The sequence below is a fragment of the Psittacula echo genome, assembly GCF_963264785.1.
Source record: "Psittacula echo genome assembly, chromosome: 3".
Taxonomy (NCBI): Eukaryota; Metazoa; Chordata; class Aves; order Psittaciformes; family Psittacidae; genus Psittacula; species Psittacula echo.
Genome location: NC_137736.1, coordinates 95,738,853 through 95,754,254, shown reverse-complemented (window position 1 = coordinate 95,754,254; position 15,402 = coordinate 95,738,853). Strand labels below are relative to the sequence as shown.

General features: G+C 40.2%; 1 protein-coding gene across 2 annotated transcripts in view; it reads right to left on the bottom strand.

Moving 5' to 3' along the window:
• Positions 1-10,582: 10,582 nt before the first annotated feature.
• Positions 10,583-15,402, bottom strand: part of NAA16 (N-alpha-acetyltransferase 16, NatA auxiliary subunit) — a 64,497-nt gene continuing 59,677 nt past the window's right edge. For both annotated transcript variants that reach the window (XM_080613074.1, XM_080613075.1), the window contains 4 exons: positions 15,071-15,169; positions 14,354-14,497; positions 12,611-12,708; positions 10,583-12,345 (listed from right to left, as the gene is read on the bottom strand). In XM_080613074.1, the coding sequence (XP_080469200.1) occupies positions 12,145-12,345; positions 12,611-12,708; positions 14,354-14,497; positions 15,071-15,169 (542 nt within the window). In that variant the 3' untranslated portion in view covers positions 10,583-12,144. The remainder of the gene's footprint in view (positions 12,346-12,610; positions 12,709-14,353; positions 14,498-15,070; positions 15,170-15,402) is intronic.

Genomic DNA, 15,402 nt, shown 5'->3' with positions numbered 1-15,402 from the left:
CAACGTGTTCTCCAGTGGAGAGCTGTCCTTGTACTAGCGCTTGTCCTGAAGTCAGGTTAACCTGATGTTTATACATGCCTTAGCTACCGAACATCGCTCTTGTGCTGTCTCCTGTGTGTTTTAAATAAAAGCCATCTGAGCAGCTAAAATACCAGTTCTGTTAAATACTAACTGGGGAAGGCTCTGTCCTACTTATTTACAGGCAGCAATACTGAAAACAGACGTCAGGTGCTATGCCATGCATATGCATCAGGAGCTATGATTATGTTTGCGTGCAAATCAATATATATTTTCCTGAACTAGCAACGATTTAAGAAGTTCTTCCCTGTGAGGGCAGTGAGGCCCTGGCACAGGTTGCCCAGAGAAGCTGTGGCTGCCCCATCCCTGGCAGTGTTCAAGGCCAGGTTGGATGGGGCTTTGAGCAACCTGGTCTAATGGAAGGTGTGCCTGCCCATGGCAGGGAGTTGGAATTGGATGAGCTTTAAGGTCCCTTCCAACCCAAACCATTCTATGATTCTGTGTGTTGATGAGAATATCTTGAATTAAAATGTGTCAAGGACAGGGAGAGGTAACACAAAAATCTCTCCAAAACATCTTGACATTTTCAGACATGTTGTCATTGCTCCTGCAAGATACAGATCAAGAAAACAGTATCCTAGACAATAAAGCATCTGTATCTCACAGATCTGTTCACCTCTCCTTACCGGCTGGTATGGAGACATTTATTTATCTTTGTAGCGGATCAAAAGAAGCTCTCATGGTGAGGTACAATCATTATTTATTCTGCAGCTTCCTCCTTTCTTGTGGTCTTCCTCTGTTTTTCTTTCTGCTAATAAAAGTGGCTACAAACAATCCTTTTTGAAGACCACAGTGATAGAGATGGAAAGTGAGGTTAAAAAGTAGGGAACAGGGAGGCGGGAGGGCATGACGTCAAGAACACAAGCAGGGTGAAAGACAATAGACACAAAGCAGAAAGGAGGACTGTCGAGTACGTGACTCGGTAGAACTCAGAGCCCAAAAAGACAAGGACCTGCCCCCACAGCTGACATCAGTTCTCTTTTGCTCAAGCACCTACACATATGATCTGCCCTGCTGTCCACACACATCCTCACCAAGCACTGGTTATTTGGTCTTGTGCTTGGTTATATAGCAAGACGCGGCTATGGGGCATAAAGTTTTTTAGATTAGGCTTGAATCTATCAATTTTGTAAGGAATACAGGCAAAATAACCAGAGGCTGAAGGTCCTCCTCTGCCCTTCCTAGTATTTCTCCTTAAAATGGCCAAGCAATCTTACAGCTGTCTGGGATGGGGTCTTAGGTCACATTGCAGATGAACACACACGGAGGGGGGTGAAGTTGTACAATAAGGCTTGGGTTGTTCAGGGGCCTTGCTGCCCCAAAAAGGGGAATGACCTCCCTTACTTACTTCATTCTTGTACTCCTGGCCTGGACCTTCTGCCTGTCTTTGGTAGTGGGTTTGTCTCCTCTTTTGCTGAGCCGATTCAACACATTAGGACAGCAGAAAACTAATCCAGTGAGAGAGTTGGAAGGGGCCTTGGGCGACATGATCTAGTGTGAGGCATCCCTGCCCATGACAGGGGGGTTGGAGCTAGATGATCTCAAAGTCCTTTCCAAACCATTCTATGGTCCTATGATGCTATGATTCTGTTAGACTGAGTTGAATGGGCTCAGCTCAGGTAGGTGAGCTCCAGAGCTGGTAAAAGGAGAGAGCAGATGGGGACATGGGTAGGGGAAGAGAACAACTGCTTCCCTCTAGTAATACCAGAGTTTATCCCTGGCCTTCTCTTTAAAGTATTAGTTTGTTCTCAAATTTACCATTTGCAGAGCCATTTCTAGGCATGCTGATTCCATAAATTTCTCTTCTTCACAGCCACATGTTTGGGAGTTTTCTTTCCTTAAGAAAACCTGGGCTTAGAAACCCTTGGTGATGTTTACTGCTCCATAGACCAGTCTGTTAACATTTCTACCAGTAACTACTCATGTTTTCTCCTGAGCAGCCTGTGATTCCACTAAATGCAGCCAACATTCAGCTGGTGAATTTCAACCTTCCACATTAGCCATTAGCTTATACATGAGGAAATGAAGGTTGACTTTTATGCCTGTCGGTTCTATGTTACAGACCATATAGCCATGTACCTCTGTAAACATTCCTGAAGGGCCCAAAAATGCTCCTGTTAAACCGGATGTGTTTCGCCACTGATGCCAACAGGAGCAGCCAACATCTGGCAAAACAAAGAAGTCATTTTCAAGCACAGTCCTGCTTGCAGACTGGCATGCAAGGCTGCTCATATTTATTGGTAGAAACATCCACCCCAACTTGTAATGTAAACCTCAGCTGCTGAATCCCTCCCATCTCTCAGGCAGCTGTCCAAGGTGTATTTAAAGGGAGTTTCTGCTAGACCATTCGACTTCGTGTCTCCAGATTCTCCTCAGCCAGTGATGCAATGTTTACAGTGGCTTCCTACTGCATTTTTAACCTCACTGACTTGTGAGCCACATAGCTATTTAAATCAACAAATCTTGCCTGTAGATGTGCTTCAGGGAAAGACTTTCAGAACCTTAGCAGGTACTCTGATACAGCCAAGTCACACAGCTCAAAAGGTACTGTATTCTAAGTGAACACAACACTCTGTTGCTACACCAAAGAGAAGCCTAGGACTGGTTCACACATGCGTTGGTGCTGCAGGTTGACTAATCCAGTGGTTTTCAAACCGTAACCCAGAGATGCCTACAGATCCATGAACAACTTCTAAGGCATTCACGTAAAACAGGAAAGATCAAGACAATTTACTGGAAGTAGGTTAAAATCCACAGGACCTATGCGGCCCCATATGCACATATGCAGAAACTGGAGCTGGCGAGAGGGGGATTTGCATGTCAGAAATAGCCGAAAAGTTGTGGTCTAATCAATCATTCTTTTCACCACTTTGAAGATCAAGAGTACCCCAAAATATCAATCCTGTTGTGTAAGCACCAGGTTCCCACAGTAAAAAGCAGATGTTTTCTGAAATCCAAGCCCATCTTCTCTCTGCTATTCGCGCTAGATAAAAGCCGGAGTGACAGACCCCTGCCCATGGATGCAGCCTGGAGTTCTGAACATAATGTTTCCATGCATTTTCTAATATTTTTCAGCCTGTGAAAATAATAATTCTGTACAAAAGTAACAGTACCAAGTGGTTAAAGTAGATATTTCACATAAAACCTGGGAATTCTTCACTATGAGGGTGTTAGGGCACTGGCACAGGTTGCCCAGAGAAGCTGTGGCTGCCCCATCTCTGGCAGTGTTCAGGCCAGGCTGGATGGGGCTTTGAATAACCTGGTCTGTTGTGAGATGTCCCTGCCCATGGCAGGGGGTTGAAATCGGATGAGCTTTAAGATCCCTTCCAACCCAAACAGAAGCCCGTCATTGCCGAACTTGTAGCTGAAGGAGACCAAGGGAACCCCAGATTTAGACAGCTGTGAAGGAAGAAGATGAAAATTGCCAGTGGATGAAAAAGCACAGGTGCCAGTGAGACTGACACACAGGGAAAATCAACTCCTTGAGCCACAGAGCAGGAATAGACCAAACATCATCGGTATAACTTGTCTCCCTCTTCAGTGCATCACAGCCCTGCCCTCAGGATGCTCTTTTGAAGCGTGAGGTGGTGCTTAATGCTCTGGACTATTTTATCCTTCACATTGCAAGTGGAATTGCCTACGTGAGTGAATTGCTAAACTTGTTCTGTAATGAGGACAGCTGCCTAATTAAAACTTGGCTGAGACAAGCCATGCATTTTACATAGGCTACCTAGCTACCATCAGAAGCATAAGAACCTGCATTTGCTTCCAGCCAGTCTAAATACAGGCTTCTATTGACCTGTAGCTCAATCCATGACACCAGTGAGAAGAGTGGGTGACTTACAGCAGTATAATTAATCACGAAAAACTGCCACAGAGAACTCTTTTTCCAGAGATATTTCACAAGATTTTCCTTTCTCTTCTCCCAAGCTTTTCTGTAGAACTTAAACCTGAACTTGGATTTAATACCAACTGATGCAATTCCTTTTGATTTTCTCTCTCACTCCAATTGATGCACATTGGGTGCAAACTCAAGGACTAGCTCACTGCCACCCATGACCATGGCCTTGTAGCAAAGCATACATCTTCCTGCTGAATTCTGCCAAAACCTAAGCTCACTTTCTCTGACCCATCACACTTCTAACCTTTCAGCTTGTCAAATAAACCTCCTGAAGGCAAACACAGTGTAGCCTGTGCAGTTTTCAATTCCTCTGTCTTTCTGTAACAAGAGGCAGAACCTCTTGGAGTTTTGAATGGATATATTTACATAGAGTATTGACTCTGAAACATGTTTATGGCAGTTTAGATGTAATTACTATTGCCGCAGCTGGATTAAAGGTCATTGAATCAAATAGGTATAATTGTAACCTATATATTGACATCTATGGAATGAACAGTTCCGTTTGAGTGAGATTGCTTCAGATGTAGGAGAAAGCAACCAAAACACTGCTTGAAAGCTGCACTACTGTTTCTGGATCTTAATGTGTTAAGGAGATGGATGTTATCTGGTAGTTTTTCCTTTGCAGCACAAAGGAGAAACCAAAGAACAAACAGAGAGAAGTGGTCAAAAAGCCAAGAAGACAGCAAGAAAAATGTAAGTGAAGGGTCCATGGCAGGAAGTCAGGAAGGGCAGAGAGCCTGGCAGCTGGAGTGCTGTGTGGCAAATGAAAGTGAGGAAATTGACTCGTTTTGACTCTGCTTTCAGAAAACAAGGATGTGCACATATCCTCTGCATGGGCAGATGACACATGAGACTCTGCACTAGATTGACTGAAGGAGTTTGCTCTTCCAGGAAGTTCTCCTCCAGCAGAAGCCATGCGAAAGAATCCAGGACCAGTACACATGAGTTTGAAAGGGCAATGTGAGGAAAAAGAGAAAGGAAAAATCACACATATGAATGCAATGTCACAACTTTATTTTCTGTGTTCAGATGTGGGCTCTAGCTCAGGGAAAATCGATGTTTCTACCTCCACCTGATGCTACTGCTACCATGGCAGGGTTGGTGTACATGAATGTGCTAGATCATGAACTGGAGAAGCTGAGTTCTTTACTTTTCTGCAGTTTCACTTCAAACCCTTTTATGACTACTGCTCCACCAAGAAACTTGCACCATTTCAAATGCAAATACAAAACAGTTGCTGTTTCACACCTGCTTTTGCTATGAATTGTTGATAAACTGAGGAGTTAAGATAGATAGGTGGATACTGTGCTATTTCAAAAAGATGGTGATTTTGTCAGGAGAAGGAATGATGACTCAACAGTTCATGATTACATACAAGAAACAAATGGGAATTTCAGGCTTAAGAGGCTTGTATTTCATAAAAAATATCTGCCACATGAACCACATTGGAAACTCGATTTGACTCTTATGAAGTGAAACGTATCAGGGAGCTCTTCTGTATTAAAATAATAAGACATTTCTCCAAATTAATCTCCTCCATAAGTAAAATAAAAGGCCGTGGAATTTTCAGGCAGATGTATTTTATATCAATGCTATTTGCTCTGACTGAAAATGATGCATTTTGTACTGGTTCTATTATTATACTTTGCACAGTCACATACATGTAGCCTGTTTGGCTCAGTCATCTTGTACTTCATATCCAACATTGTTTGGGGACTGTGGGTTTCCAGAGCCTTAAACCTGGCCAAGAAATAAAGCCTTTAAATTGATGTAATTAATAATTATAATAATAATCAAAATTACATGTGGCCAAAATACCTGGCCAAAAATATACTAACCACATCCAAGGAAAGAATTATGTTCCTTGCCCAGGAAGAATTCCTGTTAGATTTTCCTGGGACACTGAATATCTTCTGGGTTTTGTGGTGGGCTTTTGTTTTCTTTTTGAGAATGTACATGAGTTTTAATTTTGTCTGTTTTACTTGCCCTTGTGTGACTAAACCAATGCTCGGGTTTTTCCGTGATCCGGAAGTATCTTTCTCTTATATTGCATGAATTTCAAGGGGATTCAGACCAGTACAGCCACAAGAATAGGGGAAACCAGGAATGGCAGGGGGTGCAGGATGTCATTCCCATTCACCCTACTGAAACAAACTACCAAAGCAGGCTGTAAAAAGCAAGTCTTGCTCTCCCTGCCGTGCTCTGTTGGCTTTAAGGCAGGAGGAGGCAAAAGGAGACCTCTTGTTTGCTGAAGGCATGTGGTTGCATATGTTAGAACAGAAGTGGAGCTCTTCATTTATTTGTGTTGCAGAAGTGCCAGTCATGGACTGGGACCCCATTGAGTCAGTCACCATACAAATGTGAGACAAAAGCAGTAATCCCTGAGCTTTGGTTAGCCAGTAAATCACCCTCCTTTAAGAGATGGGGATTTGCATATTTATGGTTGGGAAATAACCATGCTTTAGTCCACTGAGGCCTCCCTTGTGAGTGCACAAGGGGTTGTGTAGATGGGAAGAAAAGAACCAGTGTTACCGTCAGTGACCATGTACTGCATCCAGCTCTTTCTTCCGACTGAGACAACTGCATTCCAATTTAAGAATAATTATTAAAAGCCCTGGGTTTTTTTCCACTTTTTTCCAGCATCCTGGGATAATAATTTTTGTGACAAGCCATAACAGCATCCTGTTTTCCTCACAAATGAAAGTCAAGTAAACCATGCTCTAATTCTCCCAGCCAGAGGGAGGATCTGTGGCAGCAACTTCTTCCATATAGTCATTTTCTATTTCCAACTTCTCGTTCGTAAATAACAGGGTTTCAGAATTACCTACTCCATACTGCCCAGCACTGACTCATGAGCTCTACTTCTACAGCAGAGGATTTGCATGCAAGACTAGAATCAGAGCATTTACACAAGAGGACAGCAGTTAAAAACCCCCCACAACTGAACATAACATACTACTGAAAAACACAGGCTTTGCCACTGTGGACACTTAAAAACCAAGCCCTGCACATCCAGGTTTAACCTGCCATGGCATTGAAAAATGTGTGTGTGTTAGCCTGAGCTAAGCACACCAGTACATGTCCTCACCACTTGGATTGGCACTCTAACCCTGAGCAGATGAACTGTGGTCTTTCCTATGGAACCCAAAGTATTAAATTTATCCATGGCAAATCTAACTGCTTCAGTCCACTGGTTTGAGTTTTCCTAGAAAGACATTTAGACATGCAGGGAATGTTATTAATAGAAGTAAAAGTTCCCCCAACTTCACATACTCTCTGAGCTCACTTCAAATATAATCAAGTGCGTAGATTAGCTAAAATTTGATTAAACATCACCAGTGACAGTTAACAGACTCCTTTGGTGCCTGATGCCTTCTGTAGATCCCTGGGTATCTTTTACAATATCATTTACAGAGCAGGGCCTCAAGCAGGTATAGCTGGCTTACATTTATAGATAGGCTTTATGATAGTTTATCACCACAAATCTTGAACAAGGACTGCTCTGTGCTAGGCATGCTGCATGGAGAACAGGAAGACAGCTCCTGCTCTGGTCCTCACTTCCTGGTTTGCTCCAAGTTTGACCATTTATCATATGAAATCAGTCCTGAAAATACCATGTATTTCCTTCTCCCGCCTCACTGCATACCTAAGATACCTCTAGGAACCTCTCAAAACCTGAACCTTCTCTGAAGTGTTAACAGCATGTTCTCAAATACTTTGTCTAGACTTGAAATACATTTAAGCAGCAAAGTCTGAGTGGTGAGCAGACAGTGCCTTTAGCCCATGACAAATTAACTGGAGTGAGGGCTAATCTTCAAGGCCAATTCACTCTGCCCCTCTCCAACAGCTTGAGGAGAGTAAGGCAGCAATTGGGTTGACTAATGCATACACATATGACATGGGATCTCCCAAAAGGCCAACCTGATCATCTGTGGGGCCAAATGTCTTTTTCCAGTGTCTCTGTTCTCAGCTGATATGACATAAGCCCAAGCAACCACGCTCTCAACTTCAGATTCCCAAATCAATGCCCACAGACAGCTGGGTTATACAATTAGGAGTCTAATTCAGCCATTTAAACACATACAAAACACTGATGACCCCTCTCCACTGCCTGAAAGGAAAAAGAAGACAAGCATTTTCCTATGCCCTTACTTACAAAACACCTGACAGTAAACAACACTGCAGCCTTTCCTTACCATGAAACTATTCTGGATGCAAGGCTTCCCTCTAGTGGAAAATCCATGAACCAACAACTTCTCATTCACACCTGCAGTTTAGACGTGAAAAAACAAAATGCCAAAAGTCGATATAAAAGTGCTGTGGAAACAGTAGAGTGGCAAATACATTCAGACATAAAAACATGATTATGCTTGAATCTTCTGTCTCATACCTAAAGCTTGACCTCTTCCTAGCTGAGGGATGCCTTGTTTGGGAAGTCTGGAGATACTAGAGCTGAGATGTGAGAAGCTGCCCCATCCACTGTAACTGCTAATTCTGGACTAAACCTTTGTTATCTATATGAATAACAGGGACAGGGTTTTCCACTGGGGCCTAGGCTTCGGGAATAAGCTTATTCCTATAACGAGAAGCTTGTCAGCCTTGGGGTACACCTGCCTGCTTGTTTATGGGAACAAGGGAAGGGAAGGGGGGTGGTACTCATTCAAGACAGCAGTAGGATTGCAGGACCCTGCATGGGACTGGATGCTTGGTCAATGAGTTCTTGTGAGGTTTATGTCATTAACACAATTATTTGGTTTGTGCAAGGACATGTGGGAAGGATCTATAAAAGAAAGCCACAATAAAACAGCTCAAAAGGTTTTCAAAGATCCCTGAAACAAGACAGGTAAGTGAGCTTATTTACTGTAATTTATAGCAATCAAAATTAAATTACAGGATCACAGAATGGTTTGGGTTGAAAGGGACCTTAAAGGGATCTTTCTAGTTCTAACTCGTTTGCCATGGGCAGGGACACCTCACACTAGACCAGGCTGCCCAAAGTCCCATCCAGCCTGGCTTCTCTGGCTAGGCCAGTTACAGGAGATCTGTAGCATAAACAGGCAACTTCTTCCACCTTTCTGGGTCAACAGAACAGTGGTGCTGAAAACAAGTAATATCCCAGTCTTAGCCTAGGATATTTTGGGCTAGCCTCAAATGAGAGAGGACAGCAGTCTCATATTTGACACCTGAGATAAGTTGTAGGGTGCAACTGTGCTGGGGCAAAGGAAGATGTGAGGCTCTTCAACCTCAAGAGTCACCCAGACAAGCTGACTCTATCTGGATTGTCTACAAATTCCTCATTTGCCAAGCAGTTATTCTGATGCCAATGGACTGATAAGAGAAGCTACCATCTGAGATGTCACACATGCTAGAGGAGGAAAGAAAAGTTAATGGATAGGAGGAGTGGAATAAGAATGACCATAACTGACTGTCAAAGTGCATTACATTGAGATGAGAAATTGCAGAGGGGAAAAAAAAGGCAAGAAAGTGATGAAGGAAACAAGAATGAAACAGCAGTATGAAAGAAAGAATAGAGCCAGACCAGCTGATGTATTTTAAAGCTCAAACACTGAAATGTGATTCTGTGACATGAACACTTAGCATTTATGCATTATAGCACATTCCTCTGGGATGACATAACAGGCCTGTTAAGTTTGATGCCTTTTCTACTTCAAGTTACTGAAAAAAACAGTGACTCTTTTCAGACTAGTTTTAGAAAAACCCCAACAAAACAAAAAACCCTACAGACCTTTCCATGATGCCTGTTATTCTCCATTATTTTTGTACCCTTCCTATACTACCCTAGTCCCTCTTTGCAACAGTCTACAAGATTGCCAAGCATCTATCATACCAAGCTGTTCACACCTGCAATGACAGTCCTGAAGAAAACTCAGCTGTTGCCTCCTGCAGTTCCAAGAGAAAACCAAATCACACACTGGGTGACAGAAAACTCGAGTTTTTGTATTTTCAGAATTCTCAAAAGAGTTGCCACAATTCTTAGTGCTAATTTGTAGACTATTCATCTACTTCCTCAAGGAATAAACTGCTGAAAAGATACCCCAGGTACTTTTGCTCAAGCCTGATTTAGCGTCAGGCTAAACAGACCCCAGAGAGCTGTTTCAGTCTCACCTCTCTCAGGCTGCAATCTTCTTTTGAAGGCCTGAACTAAATCTCTAGCACTGTGCCATCACCATAAATGACAAGACCACAGTCCCACTTCACGCCTTCACTTTACATGGGCTGATAAAAATGCTTCCCGGGCACTGCTGAGCCAAAGCAATCCCATTATGGACAATTCCCTCTACCTGCTTGAGGCACCTTTGAGGAAGTCATTCCACAGCAAATGGCACATGGTGAATACACAAGACAAAATCATCTTGTCCTATTTCTCAGGGTAGCATGTTACTATATACAGAGGTGCTAAATGTGCTAAATGTTTTTTTTTACCTTAACTATTTACAGTTCACATTATACCAGCAAATGTTGCAACTGAATGGAATAAAACTGATGAAAGTGATGGGCTGAAGTCCATAAATATGCAAAGATGCCAAACCAAAGCCAAGTGTGTACAAAATAATTTATTACAGCATAACATATGTTGGCAATATTTTACAGTGAATTTTCCATTCAACAATTTTTAATCTAAACAGATGACACACAAAGGAGAATTTTAATTAGAATGGTTTATTTGTCTTAATAAAATCCCCTCTTCATGAACTTACATTTGCCTTTGAGGGGCTAGTTAATATTACTGAAACTATTTACATTGCAGTGAAATAAAAAGAAAACCAAAATTGAATGATTCCATTACAGTTTCCAGAAAACCAATTTTCTGTACAAGCCACAGTATAGTTATGTTTGATAGCAGTTTTTATAGAATGTAAAGCTGTGGTACGTAGCTGTTTTGTCCAGCAATACTATGCCTTAAATAGGTTTATTAAGAGTCAGACTTCCATTTTGATGTGTTGTATATTTAATAGTTAATGCACCAGGATACAAAGTAAGAAAAAGGTTTGTTATGATTTGTAGTCAACCTCTTTGTGCTCCCTTAAATGGTTTTTACATGTAAAACATACTCCTCATGTACTATTTGCTTCACAGCACCTAAAACAATAGTATATAGGCATGAAAAGTACTGGAGTATTGGCCGTAAGTGGACAACTAAGACTTTTAATGGAGGTAATACAGTAAACTTACCAGTGAATTTTTATGATGTAAGGAAGAACTGTATTCCCCATTACTGTACCTTCGGTGTTTGCCCAGAATTGGAGCAGCTTTTTCAACTTAAGTGTCAATAGGTGAACAGATGGGAGAAACCAGAAAGGAGGAAGTGGAAGGTGGAACAAAGGACAAACAACAGTATCAAATTCTGTTTTCTCAGGGAATTGCTTAAGGATACTCAAAAATACTAAACTGACCAGAAACTTATGAAAACAATAGCTATGGAACACAACGTAGACAGAATAGTTTTCAAAAAGCCTTAGTTTGGAGTTTTTGTTGTTCGGGTTGGTTTTTTGGGTTTTTTTTACACAATCTTCATATCCATCAACACTGGTTCCATATAAGACACACACCTGACAAAAACATGCAAACCCTCAATGCTCTCATTGTCACTGGGCTTCCAAAGAAACCAAACTGACCAAAGATTAAAAAGGAAAAAAAAAAAAAAAGAGGGGAGGGGGGGAAACCGCAACAGAAAAAACCCTTAAAGAACAGTAAAAGACGAAGAGGACAATTCAAGCAGCACTTCAGTCTTAATCCGCTAAAAATGCTCAAATGATAATTTATTAACAAGATATGATCACATTTGTCTGCATATGTAACAACACTTATGTGAAAGCAGTCTTTAACATCCATATTTTTGTGAGGGAAGGCTGATGGATTATTAAAAGACTTAAAACTGTACAAGTATAAACATGAAAAATGCTGATTAAGGATAATGTTTACATAAATATTGGCAGTTTTTGTTGGGAGAAAAAAAATAACTAATAGCATAACCCATTTCATTTAGCTATCCAAATATTTTGTTTTATACCTGTTAAAGTTTTAAAATACAACCTGGAAAAGTAACCCTGATCCGCATCCAGCCAGCATGTAATGAGAGTCAGAGTTCTGTATACATGTGTGCACGTATGTATACACACACACACAGGCTTGCACACACTACTTCAAATTTCATTAGAAAGCAAGTCATGGTTAATGGCTGTATGATTCACAGATGCAATGCTGCTATCGTCCTCATTTGTGGCAGGCATAAAGGCAGACGTATAAGGAAACAGTTTATGACATGCTGCTTGATATTCTTCACATTGAGTGTGGCAACTTCCAAAACTGCCATCAAGCAGTGCCTCAAAAACCTTTGTTAATGTCTGAAGAAACAAAAGTAATAGTTAATAAATATGATTTACAATTGTCTTATTACTAAAAAGATGTATTCTTAAACAATACTAATCTGAGCAAGCAGGTTCTCTGTTGGTATTCAGGTATTTCATAGTTACACTTAGGGGACAAAATTTGAAATCTCATTCTTTCAAATACTAATAATTTATCATAATATATGAAGCATGTACATTATCCTGCATACATTATTCAAGAACCTACAGATTTTTTGGCTTTAAATACTGTATCTTTTACCTTCACATTTTTGTCTCTCATGTTTTTATCCAACCTAGTAGCAACAGCAATTGCTTTCTCTTGTCTTGATTTGTCCAGGAAATACATCATCTTTGCACCTGATCACAAGAAAGAATACAACAGTTACCTAACAGCAGTCCTAAAAGAGCACTGAATATGTAGACACACAGAATCCAGTGTAAATTAGGACATCTTGCAAGCTTTAATAAATGTTCTTTTCCTCCCTTATTCCCTCCTTTAAAACTAACAAAGCTAAAGCTACTTTGAAATTTTTTAGAAGCATAAGTATCGACTAACACAGGAGATCTGCTTCTGCAGAAGTGAAATGCCTCACTTCACTGAAGATCTGTCAGTCAAGAAATACACATAAAGAGTACATTAATGCCAGCCCTTCAAATCAGCAGGCTAAATAAAATCCATCCTACAAATGCAGGAGTGAGTAAAAGACATTTTCTCAGCGATACCTCCAATACTGTTCAAAATAATTCAGAGTAAGTGAACAAGTTACTAAACAATTGTGGAACATAGTCCAGAAGAAATTCAGAGCAGTATATGTCCATATGGCAGACAACAAGTCCAAGCTGGGCTACTAACCTGGAGCCAAGTAAAACAGTTTAGATACAAAGATAGTGTAGCACAAGTCTGGTTCTTTGCTTGGACTAGACTACATTGGTGAGAAGACAGACATTGCATTAACCTAACTATACAGCTTCTTAGACCACAAAGAGTTTATCGAAACTGGCCTGGCATCTCTGCAAAATACTGTGCTGCTCTTTTTATCACAGCTGCCTTAAGTTGTCATCTTAATGAACACATAGGCATTTCATATACTTTTCCCAAATACAAAGTCCAGACACACCTCACTACGTAATCTACTACAAAGAATAAAAGGCTTAAGAAATAATTTTACTGAAAAAGTGAAAAACCCTCATTCTGAGTACACTGTCTCTTCCTGCTCAACTAATTTCCTCAATTATTAAGTACGTTTTCCTAAGTAAAGCTTCCTAGTTCTTATTGCTTTTTGTGTCCAGAAGGTTTCAGAAAATTGTTAGACTGAGTATGTGTGGGTTTGAGTTGTCATTATCTAGGTTAAGGTTGACACATTTTGTTTAAAGTCTGGCAGGCTATGGTATGGAAACTCAAAAGCAATTAAAATAGTGCTTGTAATTTTTTTACTAGTAAACATTTTAAGCTAAGAGAACACTCATTTGTACCCTGCTAGCAGCTACATACAGCTCTTCTGCACAAATAGTGTAAAAGTGTCATGTTTCAACATGTTAATTGTTGACCATGAAGCAGAAAAACAGAAGTAGTGTAACAAGTTTGTCACGTAATTTTTATTGATGCTGTTGCTACTTGACAAACTTGTGAGAAGGAACAGACATCTCAGCTGATAACAGGGAAAAGCACCACTTCTAATGTATCGGATTTTCTGTTTTGTATTTCCTAATAATTTCAAAACTAGAAGCTGCAACAGGAGGGATGATGTTGCTTCCATATTTGAGTATCTGTGGTGGTTTGATCATACTTTTTTGGAGATAAGAAACAGGTTCCTTATGTATCTAAATAAAAAAAGTGAATGAGTTGGGTTTGTGTTATTTTTAACATGGTAAAAGCAAGCAAAACCCCACAATGTAAAACCGCTAATTTCTACCTTACTGGATTTATGTATGTTATGCACTGCAGATTAAGATTCTGGATTTAAGTCATCTCCTTTTCAAGAGCATTAAAAGTTAAACAAACCTGACAGTTGGTGCTGAATGGAGGTAGCATTGTGTTTGAGAAATTCTTCATTAAAACTTTCCAAGTTTTTATTAACAAAGATTTTCTGCATTTCTTGAGTTAGGACCTTGCTCACAATTTCTGGGAGGTTACTATGGTCAGATACTAGAAGAGGGAAGAAAGAGGGAGAGAAGCAAAAAAGCCATTTAAACAACTGTGGATAACAGTGTGAAACCATAAACATCACTACTAAAATTTCCATTTCTAAAATTTGGGCACATAAACACAAATCTCAGTTCAAAACAGGTCAACACAAGCATTAGTGATGCACTTATAGATAATACGTTCATAAAGGGCAGCAGAAAGTTAACATGACAGGGCACAAGTTCACAACATGTACTTTGCTTCTGTCAGAATCTCTCCCCCATATCTGTCACTTATTTCCTTAAAACTTAAGAATTTCAGTGATCTTTGGAACACCTACTCTGTGAAATTTATCCATAATGACTTATTTAGTCTACCCAATTAATGGAGGAAGGAGTATAATATAATACAAACACAGTACCCTGTGTAACACAGCCTGTGCTTTCTTAAGCATTAGCATAAAAACCAAACCATTCATTTTTCATTATCAGTTTGTGTTTCAAGAGCATTTATATACTACAAAACTATGTGATTGTGTCCTTGCACAGTATAACCTCCTGTATCTTCATACATGCATACTTCCTACATACATACCAGCTTTAGAGAATTTAATCAAGCACTCATGTAGCCATGGGTTATTACTGTCAATAGCAAAAGCTCTTTTGACAGACTGTAACATTAACAGAAACTTTCCTGTGGAAAGGAGAAAAAACAGAAACATACCAAGATTAAGAATACAGAACTTTTTATATCAACTACTATTTTACTTTAGTAAATCTAGTACAAATATTAGAAACATCAATGCCTACACAGAATTAGAAAGGACATTTCTTTTTCCTCTCCAAATTGCTTAGTAAAATGGAAATGCCTGCTACTTGAACTCTGGCAACACTACATAACGTTACTATTTGTTTGGCTTCGTTTTT